General features: G+C 41.7%; 1 protein-coding gene across 3 annotated transcripts in view; it reads right to left on the bottom strand.

Moving 5' to 3' along the window:
* Positions 1-6,299: 6,299 nt before the first annotated feature.
* Znf521 (zinc finger protein 521) overlaps positions 6,300-26,575 on the bottom strand; it is a 289,500-nt gene continuing 269,224 nt past the window's right edge. For all 3 annotated transcript variants that reach the window (XM_070029414.1, XM_070029415.1, XM_070029416.1), the window contains one exon: positions 6,300-7,124. In XM_070029414.1, coding sequence (XP_069885515.1) covers positions 7,095-7,124 — 30 coding nt within the window. In that variant the 3' untranslated portion in view covers positions 6,300-7,094. The remainder of the gene's footprint in view (positions 7,125-26,575) is intronic.

Genomic DNA, 26,575 nt, shown 5'->3' with positions numbered 1-26,575 from the left:
GCTACAATGCTTGATAAGAAATGTACTCGTTATCTTGCCCATGTAATTGTAACCCCTCTGTACAGTTTTTTCACAATAAAAAAAGATAAACATGGTGGCCATATGGCCACTAGACAGATTAGAGGGAGATGAGAGGCAAAGAAATGAAAAGGGTCTCCCTAGAGTCCTGTTATTGGCAAGGGAAGGAATCAACAGGAAATGTTACACTTAAAAACATGGAAGCCAGTGACTGAACGTCTAAATCTATAAGCCAGGAACAAGGAATGAAGTTTGGAGAGTGGTAAGGTGTTTCACAGGTGACTTTGGAGAGCACATTTTCAGTGGAAGGTTATTGATGATGGATGGAAGCTAGTCTACAGGTGAGTCAGACACCAGGAAATGGAGGATGTAGACTAGAACACAATGTTGAGAAACTTGGAAGGAAATGAATGCAAACAAAACAACTTCTTGTGAGGAGGTTTCAAGATCAAGCCAAAGATTGTTTTCAGTTTTCAAAAAGGAAAGCCAGTTCACATTGGAAGACAGGAAGACATGAAAGGAGCTAGAGAAAGAAGTCTCTGCCCACATTAAAGGGTTCAAGAATGCAGGATTACAACTGTGGGACTTCCCAATAGAACTTTCCACAATGAAGAGAATAGCTCCTACCTGAACCCTTCCAGGTGGTACCTGGCTATTGAGCATTTGAAATATTTCTGAATGAGACTGAGTTCTTAATATTCAATTTAAATTAATTAAAACAGTCATGTTTAAATTAGCTAATGGCTGCCACCTGGAAAAGATTGTGGTCTTTAAGAAAACCAAAGGTCTTGCCTCCTAAAGATGGAAGTGAAATTCTTTCTGACTCAAGAGGAAGGCAGGAAGAGAAAGAAGCCAGAAATGTTTCATCTGCAGGGAAGGAAAGTAGACTTAGCCCCTGCCAGGTGACCTTGATCTTCACTGGTTACCTCATGGTGCCATTAGATCATTAGTTTAGGAGAACATACCTGAGTTAGACTTATGAAAATACACATTTCATGTAAAGGTGTGGTCTGCATTGCACAGTGTACACTGCCCAATGAACCAAGGACTTTCCAGGTCTCACAGGGCACCAAGTATTTGCACCTCCCGCCTGTCTACAGCCCTTGTTTGTGTAACAGAAAGCTGGAGAGGTTTTGGTGACAGAAGACCTCTGTTTCTTGAGACAGTGACAATTCCTGAGGTGATTTCAGAGTGAAAAATTCTTCATTTTCTAGGCTCCATTCTTTTTTTTAAATTTTTTTATTGTGAAAATACCTTACAGAGGGGTTACAATGACATGGGCAAGATAATGAGTACATTTCTTATCAAGCATTGTTGCCTCCTCCTTTGTTTCCCCTTCCCATCCCTTCCCATCTACCCCCTTCCCCCCACCCACCCCAGCCAAAGTTGTAAAGTTCGTTTTTCCACATAACGACTTGTACATACCATTGTTGCAATGGGTCTACCTATATCCCTATTTAAACAGTTTGTTTTTGCCCTTCCCCTCCACAAATTATATAGGCTCCATTCTTTTTCATCATCCCAAAGTCACCTTAGATCTGAATATTTTAAGGCCAAAAGGAGATGAAACCCCTCAGGAAGATTTCACTTAGAAGTTTTCTTGAAGAATTTTCCATGCAGAGAAATGGGCATATGCCCAGTCCTGTATTCTACAGATAAACCAGAGAGAATCTAAATCATCATCCATGGTTGCCTGAAAGTAGCTTGCCCATCACCCCATGATTTGGTAGATGTACCCTCCCCAAGATGGTGGTGTGTGCCGTTTGGTTGTTTTTTATGGTCTCTGCAGCTGGGAATTCAAGATGCTATACTTAGGCAGAAGTCCATGAAGGAATTAATTGATATGAGCCAGAAGTTGATTGCCATTTAAGTACTCAGCCTCCACCACTGCCAAGTTTCTCTCTTTGCAGAAAGAACTGAGCTTGCCTGCAAACCAGCTCGTTCAGGATGTGAGCGTAAGATGGAATTCAACCTTTAATATGCTGTAACACCTGCTTGGAAATAAAGGGGCTCTGTGCCTTTCTCCCCAAGGAGTTTACAGCTGACTTCATTACTGAGGAATCTGGCAGAGATGGTAGTGGCTAGTCTTCAGTCTCAGGAGGCTCTCACCCAGGAATATGGTACCAACCAGACCTGAGCTTTGAGACTCTGCCAGATACTCCTGCTGGGCCATTTTACCTGAAATCATTCCTCTTCCTTGAACTCTCGTTGTCAGTACCTTTGGTGGGAGCTTCCTCCTAGAAAGGGAGATTGTGAGAGGCTCTGGCCTGCTGAAGCTAAATGGAGAAATGTTTGCAGGTGTTCTATAATGGGCTCTGGATTAGTAAACTTCCTTTTTCAATGGTTCTGCAATGCTGCATCCACCAAGTAATGGCAGATACAAAGTCAAGGTTGCCTTGTTCTGTGACGTGGGACTGGAAGGTACATTGGAGTCCTTGTTCCATTCTGGAAAAGTCTCAGAACTGCTTTAAGAAGCATGGTTCAGCCCCCCAGAGTCTCTTGTAGGTCATTAGTCCTATGCTCTTCCATTTGTGCTGAAACACTGCTTGCATTGATCAATTTTCAAGGTAGAGTTTCAACCCTATCATCTGTTTGCACGATTTCCAAAGCGTATGAATCTGGCCTCCAACAGCAACATAGAGCACAGCAGATTTGACTTGCCTGAGAGAATATAAAGTGTGGGTTAGTTGTTATTCTGCATTCCCTAAAATGATCCTTCTAAAAATCTCATTGTTGCAAGGTGACAGTGGTTCATGCTCATAATCCTACCTACTCAGGAGGCTGAGATCTGAGGATTGCAGTTCAAAGCCAACCTGGAAGGAAGGTATGTGACACTTATCTCCAATTATCCACCAAAAAGCTGGAAGTAGAGCTATAGCTTGAGTGGTAGAGTGACAGTCTTGAACAAAAAAGCCAAGGGACAGTGCCCAGGCCCTAAACTCAAGCCCCAATACTGGCACAAACAAAGAAAATCTCAATGTCCAGATTCTATAGAAAATGTCAATTTGGTAGATGACAGCTCATGCTAAGCAAGATAAATATGAAGGCCACGGGGTGACTTCAAAAACTACATAGCATGTTAATTAAAAACAAAGGAAAATTTAAACTCCAATCTGCAAAACATCATACTACAATTTTTAAAGCATCAACTCAACAAGGTTTGGATGAAAATTAGAAAAAAAATTAATATTGGTGCCAGAGGTCAAAACTGGCAATCCCAGGGTTAGGCTGGCCTGAAAGAGCATCTCATATGGTCCACACAGTGGGGGTCAGCAGAGTTTGAATTACAGAAAGTGAAATAGGTTGCCAACATTTGGAAATTGGAACAAAGCATGTTACCACCTGGGCTGTTGGCTCCTCCTGAGACCTGGGCAATCTGGCACCAGGAGTCTGCTCTCCCTGCAGGCTCCAGTTGGGCAGGTGCATTGGACAGGACTCTCCAGGCTGCCAGAGATCCCACCAGGCCAGATTTCTCAGGCTAAGTTTGTAATCCCTGGACCAGGTTTAAGAGTGATAAGTTTCTGGGTCATTTCCCTTTTCTCCCTTTTCTATACTTGCTATTGGTTATGATCTTTAACAAAATCATGTGTCACTGGTAATCAAAAGCGATGTTAAGGTGACTAAGGCCCAGGATACTATTCTGCTCCTTGGATATTCTTTTCAATACATCGCCCTGGGGCAGTGAGCTTGGCTCAGTGGGTCTCATGCCTGGGCACTTTGGAGATAAGTCGCTTTGGATATATAGCTTGTACTCAAGGTCAGTTAAATTAGAAGCTCTGGGTGGCACTCTGGCAATGGATTTTTTTTAAGTTCTAGAGATTTCAATCTGAAAAGAACTTTATACCATCCTCCAGAGGTATTTCTTAGCCTTGCTATTATTGATGTTTGAGGCTAGATTAATTCTTTGTTTGGGGCCCCTGTCCTATGAAGTGCAGGATGTTTAGCAGCAACTCTGGCCTCCATTCAGAGGCAGAAGCATTCTTCCAGATGAGTACTATAGTAGCACTAAGTCATAAAAGTATGAAATGGTGGCCCTCCTACACAGATATAAGGCCTTTTGGCCTTAAGAACCAGGCAAACATTTTCTCTGGAGCAAGTTATATTTCTTCATTTCTGGTTACACATATTTTTTTCCCTCCTTTATTACCAGGAAGTTCCAAGTCAAGGCTAAAATACACTCAAAACCAAAACAGAAACATCAGCAGGGCAACTACGTTAGTGGATTGTTCCCCCTCTGACTTTACATGACTTTCCTATTAATGTTTTGTTAATCTTTAAGTTGCTTTATATACTTAGGGAATGAAGTAGAATAAAATCATAAATAAGGCAACCAGCCTAAGGCAGAAATGACTGTTCTGAACCTTGTTCAGCTATTATGATCCAAAGAATGGTTGGTTACAAGGAGGAAGGATCTGCTACACATGAGCCACCTCATAGCATGGGAAGATCAACCAACTACATGAAGCAAATTGTGGCCAATGCCACCTGCTGGCCTCTCAGCTTTGTCTGGGAAGATGCTGAATGGTTAAAGCAGCCTAATGGCCAGTCCTGTTAGCACTCTGGAAACAGTGAGTCCTGCCATTCTGTCTTCCTAAGAAGTTAGAGAGTTCCTACATCCTGGTGTTTACCACAAGTCTGGAATATCTCTGTTAATGGCAACTTGGAATGTATCCCTGGGATAACACCACCACCTGCTTTCCGTAAATGCAGAACAGCTTTCTATTGGTAAAAATACAACCCACTTATTAATAACCAGAAATTTCAAAGCTTTTAAAAAATCATTATTAAGTGTGGCTATTTCATTTGAAATGCAAAATCCTGAATAGAGATCTTAATTTTTTTAAATAGAGCTGAGTGTTTTAATTATGGATGTTCTTGTATATTCTCAGCATACTTCATTATTTATGTAGCCAGTGAAAGAGCTTTTTAATTAAATAGCATGCTGGCAATCCATTGTGAAATGTATAGATGTAGGTTTTCCTAGAATTAAAAAGCTAAACACACATGCACACACACGTACTTACAAAACATTCTGCCAGGTATATATACTTTAATCATTGGAGTGTACATGTTTTTGAATGATCTTAAAAATTCATGAAACTTTTTAAAGATTAGAAACAAAATAGAGTACTGTGCCAATGCATTGCTAGGCTATTCATACCTAATTCATTCAGATAACTTGGGACTGTGGCCGAGGTGGTTCTCAATGTGTGGCCCACCAAACAGCAGTATCACATCATGTGGGAGCTTCTTAGTTAGGCACATATTTGAGCCCCACCAAATCAGCAACTAGGCATTGGACCTTGCACCCCATTATGTAATAAGCTCCAGTAGAGGATCCTCAAGGAGGCTACAGTCTGAAGCATTGGGATGAGTACTGTGTCTTGTGGTGCTAGTGATTGAGCTATCAGGAACAGACCCTCTGGTTTAAGGATCTGCTTGTGATCTTCAGAGTTTAAAAGGGGTTAAAAGAATCATAGTGAGGTAACTATATGAAGCATGATTTTGGTGAAAGCTGTCCATGTATTATTGGGTCTCTAGTTAGTAACTTTGACTAAGCATGTGTACCAGGTGTAACTTATACATTGTTAGTCTTGTCTTCTTTAAACACGCACGGACATATGTGTACATACACACAAGCTCTGAAATCAGAGTTCCTACTTACCCACCATGTCACAATGGACTGTGGTGACAGTCATCTTCCATAGCCACCCTATGCTTGTGTGAAGGCTACTGACCAAGAGCTGTTACCTTTCTTGGCTGAGTGAGGCCAGGAGGTGAAGCAATTTGGAGAAGACCCCATTGGGAGTCAGTGCCAGAACCAGAACGAACAGCCCTCTGACTCCCCGCTCTGTGCTTTGTCTTCTGAACAATGCTGCTTCTTAAGTACACATAAGCCAAACTGCCTCTCAAATTGCAGCCATCTACTTTGAGTTCAGATTTGCACAGCATGACATGAATTGGGCTGCAAATTATGCAGAAAACAGCCATCACATCCATCTGTGATGTCAGAATCCTCAAGTACAATGTGACCTGTTAGCATCTAGGAGAGTGGGAAGTACGCTGGGCCTCACTCTTTGCCTGTGCAGCATGATGAATATCCTCCCAACTGCACTTGGCCCAGTGTAGAAAGGTTAAATATGATTGAGATTGTGCCTGGGGTATTCTCAAGAGCAGATTTCATCTCCAAGGGTGCCAGCAATTACATTTTTTTCTGTTTTTTTTTTTTTTAATGATAAGAGTAACTAGAAAAAGAAAAGACACACATACACTCATACCTAATGGTAAACTGAATTTATTTCCTCTTGGAAAACAATTCCAGTAATCTCCAGGTTCAGACCGCAGAGTAAACATTAATAACAGTAACATACAGGTTAGTTCAACTGATTCAAGAATTTGGTTGTGTGAAATCATTAAGGAAAACCTTGAACACTCAAAGCTTCAAATGTATCCAGGAAAAAAAATTTTTTCTTTGACAGTCTACATAACAACTATTGCATATATAGTGAAGCTACCTGTCACATTGCAAGGCTTACAAATATATATATGGGCCTTATCCAGCTGTGGGGTTCTGTTCTGTGAGAACATCTCTTCATGGTCTGCAAGAATCTTCAGCCATAAAAAATAGTCTTGGATTTTAACCGTTGATATACCAAAAGAGAAATTTGAGGCTTAAGGTAAATAAAAGGAAGTCCACCATAGTTCCATTGTGTAATAATTTTGCTTTAACCGTCTTCCTTGAAAATACGTTCTCTTAAGCCATTTGCTTACTGGTTTGTTTGTTTGTTTTTCCCTTAAAATCCTACCTGAATAGGGCCCAAGTCCACTTGTCTTTACAAGACCATTTTAATATCGGACGACATATACATGTGCAACACTTTATATACAAGGAGTCTATCTGGTGCTCAAAAGTTCAAACACATGAACATCCAACAATTTTGATAATACAAGTTTTATGGTACAATACAATGTTTCTGAATAATATACATTAACAATGAAAAGTTTCGTGCAAAGAGTAAAACATGTTCCCTTTTTGTGCCACAAAATGTCCTTCTCCTTGAGAGACCATATTCGAACTAACTGCTGTGTTGGGTCATCGTATGGTTCTGTAAAGAAAAGAGAAGAGGAGAGATCTTAAGTGAGTAGATTCTCATCAGATCAAGCAGAAAGCAATGGCATGAAAATGTGTTTTTGTACATGGAGCAGTTATTTGTGGGTGTATGAACCCCTAATGTCCCCATGGAGAGAGACTCAGGTGCAGACAACCCAATGAACATGCTACCCATGCTTACCAGGGACACAAGCCTCTGGAAGGTGAGATGCACCTTTCCTTTGCTTTGTCTACGATGCTTTGCAACCATACCATTCCCTCCTCTACCAACTAAATTTATGAAACCTGATTGTTCAAAGACCAGAGTAGCACTATTTTTGTGTGTACCAGTCCTGGGGCTTGAACTTAGGGCCTAGTTGCTGTCCCTGAAATTCCTTTGCTCACGGTTAGTGCTCTACCATTGAAGCCACAGTTCATTTCTGACTTTTTTTTTCGTAGTTTAGTGGAGGTAAGACTCTCATAGATACTTCAAACCATGATCCTTAGATCTCATCCTCCTGAGTAGCTAGGATTATAGGCATGAGCCACTGACAGGAAGTTCCTGAAGCCATGCATCATTCCTATTGATTGCATATGATTGCGCGCTAGTCTCTCTTAACTTCATAAATGCCCTTCATTTATTTCTTCTCTCTTTCTTTCTTCTCTCTCTCTTTCTTTCTTTCTTTCCCTCCCTCCCCTCTCCCCTCTCCCTCCCCCATCCCTCCCCTCTTCCCTCCCCCTCTCCCCCCCCTCTCTCTCTCTCTTTCTCTCTCTCTCTCTCTCTTTCTCTTTCTCTCTCTCTCTCTCATTCCCTCTGTTCCAGTACTGGGGCTTGAACTCAGGGCTTTGCACTCTTCCTTAGTTTTTGTACTCAAGGCTGGCACTCTACCACTTGAGCCATGCTTCCACATCTCCAGACTTGCCTGTCCCATCTGGCTTTGAACCATGATCCTCAGATCTCAGACTCCTGCATAGCTAGGACTATTGATGTGAGTCACCAGCTCCTAGATGATTACAAACATTTTGACAGCAAGGATCCTACCTGCTCATGAATATGGACATTGAAGGGGAGAGCCACCAGGACATGAGGATAGGAAGTATTCTCAGCTTCTCTCCTGAGGATCAAGTGGGACCTGTGGTAGCCCCACAACTCAAGAGTGGATCACAGCATCCTGCTGTGACTCCTCTGGCCCTGGGTGCTGTTGTCTCTGTATGAGAACAACCTTGGTTGTATTTAGTTCTCTCCTTTCCAGCTGTACTAGCATGTTCCCTTTCCAGATTGTGAGAGGAACTGGGACATCTAGGCCATGTGAGGCCAGCATCCAAGTTAGAGGGTGAGGAGTGGAGAGGCAGGCTCCTGATCCAGGCAGGCCCAACGATGGTGGCACTTCACAGAGAGGGAAGCCACACAAACTTCCTCCGTAACCTAAACCTGTGCATGGCCTTATTCCAGCCTGCCTCTATGGCTTCCCAGCTACATGGCACCTATAGCCCTTCCACTTCTGGTCAAAACCTTGGTGCCTAAGTCAACATATGACCACTCCTATGCTCATTTGACTTACAGCCCATCTTTTCCTTCTCTGTCTTCCTACTGTCCTTCCTATTGCTAACATTGCATTTGTCTTGGTAGGCCTGGCTCTTGTGCTTACGTCAGTAATTCTGATGATCCTTCATTTACACCTTCCTTCATCCTGTAGAACGTGACCTAGTCTGGCCTGCGGCATCCAGTGCTCAGCAGAGGGGATTGGGTCAAGTGAACAACTGAATGAAGAAGCAAAGGCTTTGGTAGAGCAGAAGCATGATCCGTGCCTTCATGCCTTCAACATGCTCACAGATTAAAGGAGAACATTAGGTGGACACAGGAGCAATTTGTCAAGGATATTTAGAATGGAGAGCCAAAATATCACAGCTCTACCTAGTCCTGCCTGCCTAAGTCTGGACAGATGACACATGTATGCAGACAGGACACTCTAGGCTGAATGACCTGGGTGGTCAAGGCAGCGAGGCAAGAACATGCAAGGTATGTTTGAGAACTTGTGACGTGCTTAGATGGCTTGAAGTCCTCCAGTGTTCTGAAGCAACAGGGGAGCGTAGGCAACATTATGAGGAGCTTTATAAACTTTGCTAGTGAGTTCAGACTTGGTTTACAGGTGAAGTAGAGCTGTTGGGGTATTTGAAGCAGAAAGCTTTGCCTTAGAAATCTCTGTTCTCTTCTTACCCCCGAGCATAACTAGAGAGTTGCCTATTCAGACAGTGTAGACTCAAGGCTAATGCTTTCCCAGCTAGACTGGTGTGTTAATGAGTCAGGAGGAGTAGGAAGGGGATGATACTTCCTTCCCTAATTCACACAGCTCATTTATGAAGGAAACTGATACTGGGGATATGCCCCCTTCCCACCAAGAGAACCACTGCCAGTGATCAGAAACCAGGACTTGGGAGACCTCCTAACAGGGTCCTGACAGAGTCTCCTGGGCTAAAGGAAGAAAAGAAGAAAAGGACAAGGAAAATCATTCATGAGTAGGAAATTTTATTTTATTTTCTCTTCTTTAAAATATATGTGCTTTGATTTGCTGCATGAATGTGACACCTTTCTTCTCCTGTGTTCAAAATGTATTTAAGAGTAAACTATTCTTTCCTCCCCCCACCCCTCTGTGCGTATATGTGGCCCCATAATCCTAGCTACTTAGGAGGCTGAGCAATTTGGATCTTGGTTTGAAGCCAGACTGGGAAAGAAAGTCTGTGAGACCCTTCTTTCAATTAATTATCAAACAAAATCAACAACAAAAAGTTGGAAGGGGAGCCGTGACTCAAGTGAAGAAATGTTAGCTTTGGGCAAAAAAGCTAAGGGACAGAGCCAAGGCCCTCAGTTCAAGCCCCAGGACTTACATTGCCAAAAGAAGAAGAAGATGAAGAAGAAAAAAAGGAGGAGGAGGAGGAGGAGGAGGAGGAGGAGGAGGAGGAGGAGGAGGAGGAGGAGGAGGACAACGACAACCACTACTATGTTTAACCTGAGCTGAAAAGCTGAAGGACAGTGTCCAGGCCCAGAGTTCAAGCCCCACTACTAACAACAACAAAAAAAGGGTTTGGGCATGCCCCCAACTAATAGAGCTTGTGCCTAGCAAGCATGAGACCCTGAATTCAAACTCTTGTACCACTAAAAAGGTGGGACGCTGAAAGAATGCTGAATGATTTTCTTTTTTTCCATCAATGGTAAAAAAAAAAAAGTCAGTGTAAAAAATCAACTTAATAACATCTTTATTTTTACTTAATGTGGATAAAACTCATTCTTTTAATATTTTCTATTTCCTTACAATAGACATTGTTTCTAGTTTTTAACAATGTAAATATTTACCTGTCTACTGATATAGATGTGTGGGTCTGTATTAATCATACCACTTTAAATGTTTAAGTGCTTACAAAGGCTACTCCATCTTCAAAAAGGACTCTAGGGGTTAATAAAGGAAGATACATTGCAAGCCCTCCAGTGTTCTTATGTGCCACTATGTGGAGATGAGATATTGTGAAACAAGTATCTAAAAGTAAATTGCTTATGGTAGCTGGCACCAGTTGTGCCTTGGATGCTTTCTTTCCAAACCAGAGCCATACAAGTCTCTTCAGAGGTGCAAAGACATGAACACATTCATATACATCACTTCTTGAAACAGATTTAAGCCATTTCTATAAAGGAGTTGTGCTTTGCATGTAAGAGATAAGAAGATAAATCATTTGCAAGAAGGAGAAGGGCTTGTAAAATAGAAGCTTAAACAAAAATAAAAAGCAATCATGTAAGTAACATGAAAATGGGAAATCTGGCATGAAAACCAACCAAGGCATAGTGTAGTTATGCTTGCACATCACTGAGACCCCTTTACTCTCAATGTTTGTTTTTTCCATCTTTGTTCCAGACCAACCGAGGTCCAAGACAGTATCTTCCTAGAGTTTCATGAGAAATGGGCATATTTGTATTGGACTGAGGGAGGGACTCTCAGATGATTTTGATCCATACTCAAGGGCTTGCTCCCATCACTTCTGAAGGTCCTAAGGGATATTTTGCTCCCTCCAGCCTACTTATTACTTTCTAGAGGAAGAATGGTATCTATAAGCCACATAATGCATTTGAGTGACTTGTAGATGTTGGAAAGAACAGATAGTGAAATCACAGTTTCCAGAGTGACTGGATGCTCTCAGAAGAGGAACAAGTTCATGGGAGTGCCCAGCGATTCTTGTGTTTGGGGGGGGAAAATTCATAGACATTATTTCTTTGAAGGGGAGCTAAAAACAAACAAAAAAAAGTGGGAAGAAGAAGAGTAGACAGCAGAAACTGAGCAAAAGAAGGCAGGTTCAGAGGCAGAACTTGCTCTTGCCCTGGTCACTGGCCAGTCTCGAGGCTTTGACAACACAAAAGCACATGAGCAGAGGTGGCAAGTCATGGCCAAGCTTCAAGCAGGTGGTCTTCTCTGTAAAGGAGGTTTGAGCTCTTTAAGTCTGAAGGAAGCCACTCCCGTAGAACAAAGCAGTGGGTAATCTCACCAATTTTACACAGCAATTCACAGTCCCCAAAGTACTTTAATGCAATGACAGGTTATGAGAAAAAATATCTGTTCCAATGAAGGGAAAGTGTTTTACATAATCGAGAAGAACATCAACGCAACATTGGTGGAGGTGGGGGGGATGACAGAAAAGGAAGTAGAAGAGAAGAAAACTTCTGTAATCCCACAGAGAGCTATATTCTACTCTGCAAAAAGCCATCTCCTAGAGACCCCATGTCTAAGTAACTGAAAATTGCAAACCATTAATCCCAGTTATGAACAGTTGTTTTACACAAGAGGGGTTTGTGTTTTATTTTTTTTTTTCGCCAATCAAATCCACAACACACCTTAAAGCTTAAAAGAAGAGCCATCTAGGTATACTACTTTAATGACAAGGTTTCAAAACCCACTTCCTTTTCTGTAAAGGAGCCCATTTGAAAGGATTGTTTCTCTCTCTCTCTCTCTCTCTCTCTCTCTCTCTCTCTCTCTCTCTCTCTCTCTCTCTCTCCCCCCCCCCCCTTTTCCCCCCTTCACTCTTCCACCTCTGTAAATGTGAAATTAAACCGAGGAAGTTAAAAAACAGATGAGGGCCTTAAAAATTCCCTTCTAGCACTATGTATTTCTTTTAAAATATGAGATGCCTTCCATTTTACAAGACTGGAATTCTCATTTTGGGCTTGGCACTCTAACAAATGATTAATTCAGCCTTCTTTTTTTTCTGAGGGCTGACCACATTTGCTGGTCAAACGGTTTAATCCTATTTTAAATGCAAGCCAAGAAAAATATTTTTAAATAAAAATAAACCTATGATCCTCTGAAACTGTTCACCTTGCCGTCCCGCTATGATCCAATTTTCCAGCAATCTTGATGGGAGTTGGAATTTTTGCACTTATGAACAATGATGAAGTTAAGCTTTGGAGGAAAGCCAGGAGGAATCTACCTTCCCAGGACTGAAAAATTAAATTTCCACCCCCCAAAAAATTGCACCCACAGATTGCCCTGACTTTTCTCATTCTCTGGCAGAGACGCCCTCCCCCTCTGTGCTCTGTAGCCCTGGGTTGGCAAAGACAAAAATGTTAAGTGGCAACAGTCATAAAAAATAAAAACAGCATTTGAATGGGAGTTTTGTGAAATCTGTTGATTCAAAGATGTTAATCATTTTTTAAGCCATGACTTGTCTATTTATAGCCTTTTGTTTCAAACAAACTCTGACAAGCTTTTAAAACTAGGGGAAAAAAGAGCCAGCAGGCTATTTTAAAAAGGAATGGAGGGAAAAGAGAGAAAGAAAATAACAAGCTTTCCGCTAATCCATGGTGCCATTAGAATCTCAAATTCAAGCCACAGTTATATTCAATTTAAATGAGATGTTTTCTAACCAGATGAAATAGTAGGCAATTGTGGCGAAGAGACAATGCAAAGCAGGATGAAATAAAGAAATATAAAGATTAAACGTGGCTGTTGCTTTTAACAGATGGTGACAGCACTGTGACAGCATGTTGTTTTTTTCTTGAGTTGAAGAACACAAACATCCACAATCAATCATCACTGATTAACTAATTATATTACCCTTCTTTTTATCACTTGGGTTGGACCTTTATCTGCAAACACTGAGGATAATCAGTATGCTCTTATTTTTCGAGTAGCACATTCCTGTTCACACACAGGCTGCAAACAGAATGCCACATTACCACCAACCTTTAAGCACGAGGGCTTTTATTTTTTATTTATTTATTTTTAAACAAAAGCAATTGGTTTCCAACAGGCTGGATAATAAGTCTTTTGACCTGCATTCTTCTTTGACCCATTAAGGTCACCTCTGTGCTCGGCACAGAGCTGACTGAGGAAATGTCTGTAAGTCCAACATTTCATCTCCTGCCCACTCAAAATAAAGCTTTCTTTAAATGTGTCTGTACGGGTCCCTGAAGGCCAAAGAGGCCTCCCTGTAGTGGGCAATAGAGGGCCAGAAGCTTCTGCCTTTATTAATGAATGCAGACCATTATGAGTCTGGCTGGCTCCTTCCCTGTTCCCAGAAGCATATACTGTACGTGACTTAAAATGCTAGAATATTGACACAAAGCGAGCTGGGCACCCCTAAGGAAAATTACTCCTTGGATATAATGTAGGCTCGTAACAGCTATTAGAGTACAAAATAAAACCCTCCGGGATCAGACTGACATATACCGCATTCTACCTAGTCCTCGAACATTAGAAGAATTTCTTTGTGAAGGCATTCTCAAGGACAGCATTAAACTGACTTTTGTAGCAATCTGCAACAGCTTTTTGGCTTAGAGCTTTTAGTACTAAATCTCTGGTTTGAATCAATATAAGTACTATATCTTCTACATTAATCAATACATTTGGTTCAATACATGTTCTATTAAATTATACTTTCTAATCAAGATTTTTACATTTCTATTCCCTCTCTCTCTCTCTCTCTCTTTTCCCCATTCCTAACTTCTTCTGCTAGTAAAATAGTTTAAAAAAGTATATGCAGCTCATGATGACAGGATACTGGCTTATCTTCTCCCCAGCCCTCATGTATGACAAAGGCAGAGGGGGGTGTTTTAAGGATCTTAAGAAGGTCAGCAGAATGTGAATGTTAATAAATGAACATTTCAAAGCCCACACAATTACAGGAGTTCTCATAATTTTAAATTAGTTAAAAGTGGATTGCTATTAGTCTGGAAGTGCCATTAAGCATGTTTTAAAAATGACAATAAAGGCCCAAAGCACCTCAAGTTCATTTTCCCACCCTCAGGTCTCCATTGCCCACAGATATACACACTTGCCCACAGCTCCACATTTCCTGGCTGGTTTAGTGGAATTATGCTTTCATAGATCTTGCCTGAGACTCATCAGAAGACATGTATGTGGGTATGTACAAAAAAATTTGTGAGTTAGGTTATAGCTCCATGAATATCCTTTAAAAGGCAAAACAGATAATTATTTTACCAATGTGCTTTAAGAATCAAAACAACATAAGCACATTTCTCATAACCAGAGAAGTTGACTGATAATTTTTATATTTGGAGAATTTATGAGAATGAAGCTCTCCTCTTTTGTTATGAGCCTGCAGAGTAGCAATTCTGGACCTGTCTGTCATGATAATGCTTTCACCCCTCACTTTAATGCCACGAATGTTGCATTTATGACCATGTTTGCACAGACAGAATTTCCCTCTTTATTTTTTCATATGGTAATGCCATCACCATGAACTTACAGAGACACTGATGCATTTTCTTTTGACATTTAACTGTTAACATGGGCTTGTGCTGACATCTCAAAGCCTTTTTCTGGGGGACACTAGGCTATATTAAAGCAAAGGGTGAACTGGCATCATCAGAAGTGATCAGAAAAACACATGATACTACAGACAGAAAAGACAATTAGGTTATTTAGTCTGTCCCCTTGCTGAAACAGAATTGTTTTTATTAAGTTTATGCTGTAGGCCACTTTTAAGTGATTCTGGCAATGAAGCTCAATCATTCTTTCCATAGAAAATGATTTCACACTCAAAGAAACCCTACCAAAGAACATATGCTGTTGTTATTCTTTGGTTATTCAAGTCAATAAACCCAGTAAGGGTGACCTGGGACAGTCCCACAGTATGTGGACATTAACATGTTCACAACTTTATGATCAGAAGCCTCACCATATACTCCTCCTCACCATATACATTTCTCCTCTCGTATCCAAAGTGACCTACAGGACTTCCCACCGCCACTTCCCAGTGAGTACAGACATTGGATGTGTTGGTTTATCAGAAGGCCTGTGGAGCTTGCCCTATAGCCGGGCTTCCAATCTAAGTATTGCTTCTAGGGACTGGACAACTCTTGCTTCTGAAGGGCTGACTTAGATAATGTAAGAGGTTTAACAGCCTTCCAGGCCTGAACTGACAACATGCCAGTGGTACCACTAAAATTGTGACACCCAGAAATGTCTACAGACATTGTCACATATCACTCATTCTCAGTTGGGGACCATTGTCTTATTGTTCAGAGAAACATTTGCACATGAATACAATACAGCTTAGAGATAATGAAAGTCCTGACTGCAATGAGTTGGAAGCATCTAGAATAAACACCTGGTCTAAAGGGGAAGGAGAAAGGCTGGTTTGGCCGGTGTGCTGAGTAGGGGAATCTTGTTGACTTGCCTTGGAATTGATAGGTTGCTGAGACAGGATCAAGTTACTTGTTGGGTTCTTGGGGAAAATGGAGATGGGGAAGATACAACCTGAGCTCCCTGTACTATGCATTAGTATGTTACTTCACATTCAAACTTCGTATGAGACTTTGCCTTCATTTTAATAGGATAAAAGGACACATATCTACCACATGGGACTGTATTTCATATGTTTTAAAAATCACGTGAAAGGGTCACAGTGCCCATTTGCTCAGAAATCATGAACACATTCTTTGAGATAAATCATAAATTGCATTGTTTATGAAAGAAATCAAATCTCTCCAGAAATGTTTTTCTCATTCAGCAGGTGACTTAATTCTCCAATGTGTCACCAGTGAACCATGTTTAGTAGCAATTAACCAATACCATTTAGGAATATTTGCAACCCAATGATACATAAACAGCTTCAAGTGTTAAGCTCTGGAAGTTAATATTTAGGATATGGAGACAAGCATCTACTTTGAAAGAACTTCAGAAACACCACCCTTTGTTTGCTGGTACAGGTTCAATGGCAGAACTGATGTAGTACACTGAGAGTCACGAGAAGTGCCAAATGAGAAGAACAGACCAAAAGAAGCAAAACAACCATAGGAAATTCTACTGAAAGTATAAAGCTGATTTCTGTGTGTGTGTGTGTGTGTGTGTGTGTGTGTGTGTGTGTGTGTGTGAGTGTGTGTGTGTGCGCGCGCGCACACGCACGTGTGCTAGTGCTGGGCTTTGGACTCAGAGCCTGGGTGTTGTCTCTGAGCTTCTTTTGCTCAAGGCTAGCATTCTACCATTTGAACCAGAGCTGCTTCAAACCTTGATTCTCAGAACTCAGCCTCTGAATAGGCATGAGCCACTGGTATCTGGCTAAGGCTGATTTCTAAAAGAAAATATAAGAATTAAATTTACCTGAAAGGAGCTAATTGTCCACTGAAACCATTCTATCGAAAGCCAGCAACAGGGCGAGAGGCTGGCACAGAGATTTAACTTGGGTTCTTCAATTGCAGGAGCCAGTGGATAGGGGGACAGAAGGCTTTGATAGACAATACTGTCTAATAAGATATTCAGGGATTAAGTCCGTGCCTCACAGACAGATGTGTCCATGTGCCAGTTGTTGTTAAGCTTTAATTTTTTCCCCCTGTAATGTTTAATTTATCACACTAGTGCTTTCTAAACTGGAACATCTGTAAACAAGGTTAAGAATGACCTCCTTCCAATTTTACATCCGTGAACAGTGCCCCTTCTTCGTGCTCTAATTTTAGATACCTTAAAGATAAATAAATCTGTGCAAGGAAGAATGAAAAGAAGAGAAGGCTAGTCTGCCGCTGTAAATGTTCATCTTGGACGAATACAAATTTTCTCACTGCCAGAATCTCGGTGCACATCACTGGCTTGCAGTGCTGAAACCATATTCAGGCAGCCTTTCCCAGTCAAATGCAATTAAACAAACTTCCGCTAAATATTTAACAGCCTCGTGTAGTAATTAGCAGCAAATAACGAACGGGTGCTTACATTGTCAACTTCAGAAACACTCCCTTACACATATTATAATTTTTCTGCTCCTCCTTTTTTGCTTAGATTTTGAATCCTGGAAGGTATATTTTATTTTTCTAGAGGATTTATTTGGTGAACAATGAACCTTAGTCACATTACTTGCCCAAGATCTTGCAGTTGAGTTGTTCTGCAATCAGCAAAGATTCTACCTGCTTTACCTACAGCAGTTCTGTGTTAGCAATCCATCGAAATTTCGTTAGGACTGAAAGATGTTGGAGCAGGGCATTGATTTAAAAACTGACTGGCAGCTTTAGGATTTAAACTCTGGTCCATCAGATTGGAAAGGTCATCTGATTAGAATGGGAGAGGCACAGGGTGCTGTAATTTATATTCAAAGGGTAACCTTTGTGGGTAGAGGAGCCAGGCCCTCTCAGCTTTTCCACTTGATAGAGACAGGATTCCCTTCAAACACATTCCAATAATTGTGAAAAATAGTTTCTTGAACTTGGGCAAAAAAACAAAAGGAGTGCTATTTCCTTCTAGTGTATATTTCTGTTATTAAAATCACTGCCACACCGGAAAACTCATATTAGATGCCAGTCAAAGGCATTTGCCTTAATAAATATAGAAAAAAAAGCTATCAAAACAACCTATTGATTTATATAACTGAACTATGTTAAGAATAGGTCACATACTGATCCTGAGTAGGTGTGTGTGTGTGTGTGTGTGTGTGTGTGTGTGTGTGTGAACATATGTAAGATTATATATACATATATATATATATATATATATATATATATCAGTAATATTCCCACCTGGGACAAATGTGGTGCCTTATGACTATGATTCTAGCTACCCAGGAAGAAAAGATTGGGACTGCAGTCTAAGCTAGTCTGGCATGAGTAAACCTTATTTGGAAAATAGTGAAGGCAAAAAAGATGTGGGGAGATATTTGAATGGGAGAACACCTGTCCAACAAGTGCAAAGTTCTGTGTTCAATCTCCAATATCATCAAAAAAAAAAGGGGGGGGAAAGGGAAGGAAGGAAGAAAGGAGAAACTGAGGAAAGAAGGAGAGAAGGAGGGAGACAGGGAGGGAGAAAGAAAGGAAAGGAAAGGAAGGAAGGAAGGAAGGAAGGAAGGAAGGATGGAAGGGAGGGAGGGAGGGAGGGAGGGAGGGAGGGAGGAAGGATCCCTAAGTGGAGAATACTATTCAAAGAAGGAGAATCAGTTTAACTTCTAAGAAAGTCCTTCAAAAACACCAATACTTCACAAGTCCAGTTAAATATCTGGTAGCTGGCCTCTCACTTTAAATAAAGAATCTTGGTTTAGATATGGGTAGAAAACAATTTGCCTTATGAACATTAAAATGTGTTTGTGACTTTAAGTATCACGATTCTACAATACTGTGAAATAAGTGAAATGTATGTAATCACCTAATTTCAATTAAAGAAAAAAAAAGTGGGAGAAGGGATGGGTTAGGAGAGATGAGTGACAATGTTTTCAGACACTCTGTACTCATATACTGTTTTGTAAAATGGGAACTTCTTTGTACAACTACTTAAAGATAATAATAATAATAAATAACTAAGTTTAATTACTGAAAAAGAAATAAATCATACTACATTTCTTTCCCACCTTTCTATATAATATTTTTGTGTCTGGGACAGTCCCAGGGACTGTGTCTGGGACAGCCTCTTTCTTCAATAGTCTTTCCTCTGCATGTCCCAGAATCTTCCCCTTTCCTGAGCAAACACCCAGGCAGCAAAAGAAGCGTCTAGGATGGCTTGAGTGCATTTCTTACTCCCTATTAAAGCTGGTCTCAAGATGTATTTCCATTCTCTCTTGCCACAGTGTCCTCTGAGACTCTTTCAGGTCTCACAGTGGCAGAGCTGTGCCTATCCTCGAGCTTATACCCATTCTCCACTCTCTCCTAGGCCTTTGCTTCTAGGTCTCTGTGGGACAGTTTTTTTCACTGTCATAGCATGATGGGCTACTGGAGAGACAGTCCTTTAATTCACCCACACAAAGATGTGCTGTAGCTATGGTGAGAGTAATCTATAACCCTCACATCCTTATATAATTTGCTACTCCAAGTTAATTTGAATTCATTACAATCAAGCAATATAATTAAAAAAAATAACTCTTTACAGTGAAGTATTTAACATGATCCTGGAAGAAAGGCAGTGTTGACTAGAAGAGGGCCAGGCAGCAGGCGCAGTGCACACTCATAGAAATTCAAAGGTGAGCAGTAAACAAGTACACACAGCAATACCGACATGCATAAAGGGCCAGGCAACAGGAGGCCTCATTCTAATCAGTCCTCAAAGGAACCTGCCACACAGAAGTGGCACTTATTCTAATTTAAAGCCCTCATGCTTGCTTCAGTGTTGCAAAATTTATAAAAGAATAACTTCATTAAACCGCCTGGCACTTCAAACACAAATGCAAACCAGCCACAACACAGAAGGAGCTGGACAAGGAGAAGGAAAATATTCCCTGAGAGTTGTTAGCACAGATATTGAAATAAAGTCTGCATTGTGGGGTTTCTCTTCCAGATGACGTGGTTCACTGTGCAACTTGCCTCCACCGAAGACTTGTGCTACACGGCTCTTTACTTGTGCCATGAGGCCTGTTGCTCTTGTATGTCTGCTTAATAACACTGAAAATCATTCAAAGTGGTTAGGCAAGCTGTGTCACATGCAGAAATACATCTGGCAATCCATAAATGAACACTATTCAATGTTCCTTTCTTGGTCTGTAAGGAGATTGATTCTCACTCCACTATTACAGATCCCATTTACTGGGGTATATATTTCAGACTTGCCTAACTTGTTGAAAATCTAATGTGAGAGGAAAAAAAAGTTTCTCCTCCTTAACCCTGGCATTGAAGAAAGAAAGCAGTAATGAGGGTTAAGTGGAAACAGTGTGTGGGCTCCATGCACAATGCTGGAGAAAAGTTATTGGCACCCCCTAAATAATACACTTTTAAGGTAACTTCTTTTTCCCTCCTTCCCCTGAATCAGAGAATCATGAAAATGTTCCAGTAAAATAACTTCAGGCAGTTATGTCAGAACACACATCATTTTATGCTGAACTGTCAGCATATTTCTCAAAATCATTTTTTTAGGAATGCAATGAAATGACAAATCTAGAAGTCTGTATAAAAACACCATGCCTCTGAGAAACTATGTGTCACACACAAGTTGGACTATGCACTGTGGCCCTGAGAGACCTCAATAATGAATGGCAGTTTTCCCTCCTCTTCAAGTGTTTTTATTACCTGAGCACAAAATACCATCTGAGTGCTACATTTTCCTTCACTGAGAATAAAGTAAGCACTCACACACCCTGGAAATGGTAATCTATGGGTGGATAAGAGAAAATGGCCTTAGGGGGAATAAAAGGTGTATCCCTGCAAGGGTTCTAAGAGAAAAAGACTTTGCTCTCATTGCCTTTGGGGATTTTCCAGTGAGTTTCTTATGCAGGGTCTCAGACGGGGGAGACCTGTTCTAGGGTTCCCAAGTCAGGCTGCCTAGAGGACAGATTGATTCAATAGATGTGAAAATTGAAGTTATTATCCCCAATCACCGTGTGCTGTAAGTCATAATATGCCGGGAGAAGAAAATACTGAAACAAATTCCCTATTATCCTTCTACAATTGTCTCATAGTGCTGAAAGCTTCTTAACACCCAAATAATATAGTATGTGGGTGAAGGTTAAGTTTGTATTCTACCTCTCCATGACTGAGATGGGGCTAACGGGATGGAGCAAGGGAGCTAATTCAATCACAGGCAGTCTTTAGTGTATAATAAAATATGGATTATTGATCTTGTAGAGTTGGTGAAGCATGATGCAAATTCAGTGAAAGAAAACCTGAAATCTGAATTTAAAGCCATTTTTTTCATGCTTTTGAATCTACTAGAAATTGTCTTCACTTTTGAAAAGCCATTAGAATGAACCATTGGTAAGTAAGTAAGACCAGTGTTCCAAAAGGGAATGAATACAAGGTTAACACAGAGGGCTGGGGTCTGATGAAGGCCCCTCTGGATGGGGTATGGCCTCTTGGATCCTGTGACAGAAGAAGGAGAGAGGCCCTATTGATGTGTGTGGAGTGAAAATCTACTTGGTGGCCCCAAATTTCCTTCCTAGGTACCTTGCTACAGGTCCAATCTGGTCCTACACTAAGAATGAATATGTTGCTGTGCCCTTTGACATCCCTGCCCCCCCCCCGCGCCCCCCCCCTCCCCCCCCCCCCCCGCATGAGGAGGACTTGTTTGTAATACAATGCTGAATTGTCCTAGCAAAATCTCATGTCTTTAATCTCTTAAGAAATGCTACAATCAACCTGACAAGAAAGCAAGTAGCTCTGAATAGAAGGCTCATATGGACAGATAGGCCTTGTGCAGTAAACAATAAAGAGAAAAAGAAGGTGAGTTATGATATCCAACATGTGTTCACACACTTCATTTCTACCAGCTCATTCCTTTTAAAATCTGCCCCAAGATAGGATGGTAGGCTGATTGCTATATGTGCTCTGTTACAAAGTACAGGTCTGGCTATCTCCTGGAGTCCTTGTAAACTTCCAGCTCTTCCTTTTGACCGAAGTTCACATCCTTTCTACCCTTTTATGAGCCATATCCGATTCCTTCAACCACAGCAGCACAAGCACATATTCTCTCTCTCTCTCTCTCTCTCTCTCTCTCTCTCTCTCTCTCTCTCTCTCTCTCTCTCTCTCTGCATCGTTCTGGGCTCTGTATTTTGGTAGGCATCCCTCCAACAAATAGGTAAGTGTACAAGTGATATGTTTTCTGAAAATAACTCCAATGAAAGGGAAGAATGAGAGATGCTAAACAATACGGCACAAAGTTGCAGACTGTTCGGCTACAGTCCAGAAAATGAATCCAATTTTTCATTCTGTCATTATAAATATTTCATTGCAAATGGTACTGATTTTCTGCAACTGTGGTTAAGCAAAGGGCCTCTGTGTGAATATTTAAGGAAAAAAAAACTAGAAGGAAGACAACGAAGAAGAGGGAGGGGGAATTAAATGTTAGCAACCAATTAATTCCTTGCTTTAAATGTAAAAGATGCTGAGAGAAATTCAACAGTGATGTAGTGTGTGACTCAAAGAAGAAGAAGAAAAAAACATTTACTCTGCTCTTCTTCTGACAGTTTCTCATAAAATATCTGCAGTCCATCTATCTTTTAGTACTCCAGGCTCCTCTGGAGAGCAGAAAATGGTGGTTTAAAGCTCACTTCAGTGCCAGTCTGCGGGAGATTGCTTTCCACAGGACCCCCGCTGATGGAGGCCTAGGGGAAGAGGCCCAGGAGTTATTCAATCAGCCCGAGACTCTAGGGCGGCTGGGGGTCCTTTGAGGGCTGATTATAAAGCTGCCCTCCTGTTGCCTGCCTCGGAACAGAACGAAATGAGCAGCCTCTTGCTGAGAAGATTCTGCAAGAAGGAATTTCACCTGTCATGGAGTTTGTCAGAATTTCAGGATTTATCTTGGTGCAAAATTAATAAAATACCAACCAGGATTTCAGGCTGACTACTCAGCTGTGTCATCTCAAAGTGATCTTTCACCCAAGAAAACCTGGACAGTGAGCGCAGCCATTCTTGTCCTACTTTTCCTTGGGAGGATGAACGGGGTGACAGGACAAATACCACATAGATAACAGAATGGGATGGCAAGCCAATTACAACAGAAGGCTGAGTGACGCGTGGGTGCTGCTGTCTTCCTGCATGACCTCTTACCCTGCCTCAGTCATTCTAAGGCCTCCTTGGAATTAGCTCTAAGCATCAAAGGGCCATTCGGTTCTGGAGTTTATAACACAGTAGGTTTTCCAGGGTATTGCATTCGTTAAATTCCTATGCTGGGATTTCAGACCTGGATTTGATTTATATGTTGAAAGGGATATAAACAATGGACTGGGTTAAGGGCACATGGTAAGAAACATAACCAATCTAGGGCCAACCAGGTAAACAAGGTGCAGGTTCAACTCTTTTTTTCATATACCACTCCCCCCCCCCCCCCCGTGTGTGTGTGTGTGTGTGTGTGTGTGTGTGTGTGTGTGTGTGTGTGTGTGTGTGTGTGTGTGTGTGTGTGTGTGCTGTTACTGGGGGCTTGAATTCAGAGCCCTGTGGGCTATCCCTTAGCATTTTTTGCTCAAGGGTAGCACGTTAGCACTTGAGCAACATCTCCATTTCTAGTTTTTTGATGGATAATTAGAGCTGAGTCTCACAGACTTTCCTGCCAGGGCTGGATTCAAACCATGATCCCTGTATCTCAGCCTCCTGAGTAGCTAGGATTACAAGTGTGAGCCAGTGACACCTAGCCTGTTATAGTTTTACTAAGTGGAGTTCTGCACTGGTGTGATTTGCTCATTTTGTACTTAGACCAGGGTAGCATAATTTGTTCTGAGGCCCAGAACTAATCACCTCATGGACAGGCTTGGGTTGGCAGTTTTGATACTGGGTGGTCAAGCCAAGAGATGAACAGACAAAGATTTCTCAAGACCATAGACTCACTAAGGTCCCACTGCCTGAGCACTGACCTCAGCTTTGGAACAGGGTGAACCTGGGTTGGGAGGGAGATCATTGTACTGCCTCTCTGGCCTCCTAGGGCCCAGGCCATGGGTCCTTCTTACTAACTCATGACTAGCAGCACCTCCTTGGCTCTCAAGTCAGCAATTGGTTTAAGATTGTTGCTGCTTCTCTACTTTCTAATTGATATTTCCTAAATGAGACATTAAACAGCCTTGTAGTTTGTTCACTCTAGCTCTTCCCTTAGTTAAATGACTGACTGTCCTAATTTGGGATTGAACCACTTTTACAAATCAGCATTCTCAAATAATTTTAGCACCAAGGACAGAGAGGGAGAGAGAGAGAGAGAGAGAGAGAGAGAGAGAGAGAGAGAGAGAGAGAGAGAGAGAGAGAGAGAGAGAGAGAGAGAGAGAGAGAGAGAGAGAGATTGAGGAGGCACACGGAAGTGAATGCACAGATGGTGGGGGGATGCAGGGTGCTCTTCTCTGCAGGCTTCAGTAGAGATGTATTAACTCTACAGAGGGAGAAGGGCTCCCCACCAGTACTGTCATGAATTATAACTGAGTATGGGCGTGAGGTCTTGGTGCCTGTCTCACAGCAAATATACTGTTCCATTTTCCTGCACAGTGACCTTCCACCCTTATAAACTCAAAAGCACCGCACAGCACACTGCTGATATTTAATGATATCACAGTCGCCTTTTCTATGTCTAGAAGGCACACAAGCTTAGCAGATGTGCCCAGTGGTGTCAGGAAGACAATTATAAAATCAAGTTTGGGTGATGTAAAACAGGAAACCTTTGATGGGAGACTTGGGTTTCCAGGGAGAGAGATGTCGTCTGCCAGCTCAGGAGTGTCAGTGGAGCAGGAGGGGCCCCGAGGGGCCCTCCTTGCAAGGAAGAAGCAATGCCCTGGACATGTAGAGCCTCACTTGCCCAGCTTTCCCCTACAATGCCAGAGCAGCGCCTGCCTGTGCATCCCACACTTACCCATTCAATGAAGTTATCAATGAGGGAGATCTGTTATTTTAGGCAGTTTGAAATTTCACCACTTTTCAAAAGGACTCGTTCACCCTGCCTTTCACTCCCATTCAGAGCCTCGGAGTTGCTGTTCTAAATGACAGCACCGCAAGCAGTGCTTTTAAGCAGTGCTCATCTTGCCCACCCTGTCTCGGGCTTTTACTGAACACTGCTCTCTCTCTCTCTCTCTCTCTCTCTCTCTCTCTCTCTCTCTCTCTCTCTCTCTCTCTCTCTCTCTCTCTCTCTCTCTCCAATGAGGGGAACTTACTCCTTCATAGCTGCAATAGCTGCAGGGCAGAGCCTGTTACCAGCTGTAGATTTGCTGCAAATATAACAATAAAGGATACAAATGTGAATTCCTCTTAAAATACACGGCTGACTCTGAAGCTAGCTTGCCTTAGCAAACCAGATCAAGGGCAGCCTATCAATCTCTCTCCAAATGCCCAGCACAGCTCGTTGTGTGTGGCAGTGTGAGAAATCATCATCTCGATGGATTGAGAAGATGCTGGAGTATTTCCCTGCTCATTTCAGGGAATTGATAAAGTCCACGATTACCATCTTTCTTTCCCTAATTGTCACAACAGTTTTATGTGGAAGTGGTGTTTTCCAATACTCAGATAAAAGTTTGTCAACACAAAGGGTCTATTCTTGGCACTCCGTCCCTGCTAATGTGGGGAAATCGATCCATGTGTGGAACAAACATCTAAAAGAGGAACACATGGGGGAAATTCAACGTGTGGGTTTGGAGTGCAGAATGTTCTAGAAATTTGAGTTTCCAGGTCCTTCTAAAGGAGCTGACTACAAAGGCACTGACTGAGACAGAACGGTCTTTGCAGGACAACTGTGCCTGCAGTCTCTTGCTGATAATGGAGGCAGATCTTCCTGTGCTGTGGCAGCCTGCTGTCTTGGCGACATGGAAGATGGCAGGGCCAGCAAAGCCCAGCCAAAGCAGAATGTGGCAGAGGTGATGAGCCCTTCCAGGGGGCGGGGAGGGAGGAGGGGGCTGCAGAACTGGCCATAGTGCTCTCTCCTCAGTACACCCTAGCTGGATGCTGCATAAAGTCTCACTGATGGTAGTTTGGAGATGGCCATCTGTTGTCAACTCTGGGCCAGGCCAAAAAAAAAAAAAAAGTAATGGCAGATCACTAACAACAGGGCTTTGGAGGAGGGATTGAGTCCTAGAATGAAGAGGTGGTGCTTTCTTTTTTAACAACAGAAACCAGGCATGGATGGAAACATCAAGAAATTAATGGATGCAGAAGTTTTTGTTTTGTTTTGTTTTAAAAAAAAAACGGAGCTGGAATATGATAGAAATGATTCAAATACAAATAAAGTGGTTTCTGCTTATTGCAATTACCTCTGTTGCTCTTATTTAGGTTATAATTGCCACTTGATTCTTGAAAATTTGATGACCAGGACACATGGTGAAGCAGTGAGGGCCATTTTTAGAAATAGGTGAGCCCAGGTTGTGCCTCCAAGCATGCACACAGACAGTAGGCATTTATTGGTACAAAATGGGTAATTGAAAATGTATTTACTCATTTAGTCCAAATGACTTCATTGTCTCACTCATGCTTATCTTTCTGTATGCTTCATTTCTAAAGGTAGTTCTGTTAAAAAATAAAACAAAACAACCTCACCTTTAAATGCCTTATAAACTGCAAACTCCTTTCTTAGCTCGAAGAAAACTAGTGCTTTTTCTATTGCACAGAGA

The sequence above is a fragment of the Dipodomys merriami genome, unplaced genomic scaffold (genome assembly GCF_024711535.1).
Source record: "Dipodomys merriami isolate MVZ:Mamm:240054 unplaced genomic scaffold, mDipMer1.0.p SCAF_2, whole genome shotgun sequence".
Lineage (NCBI taxonomy): Eukaryota > Metazoa > Chordata > Mammalia > Rodentia > Heteromyidae > Dipodomys > Dipodomys merriami.
Note: the sequence above shows the minus strand (reverse complement) of the source record. Positions and strands in the feature narration are given on the sequence as shown.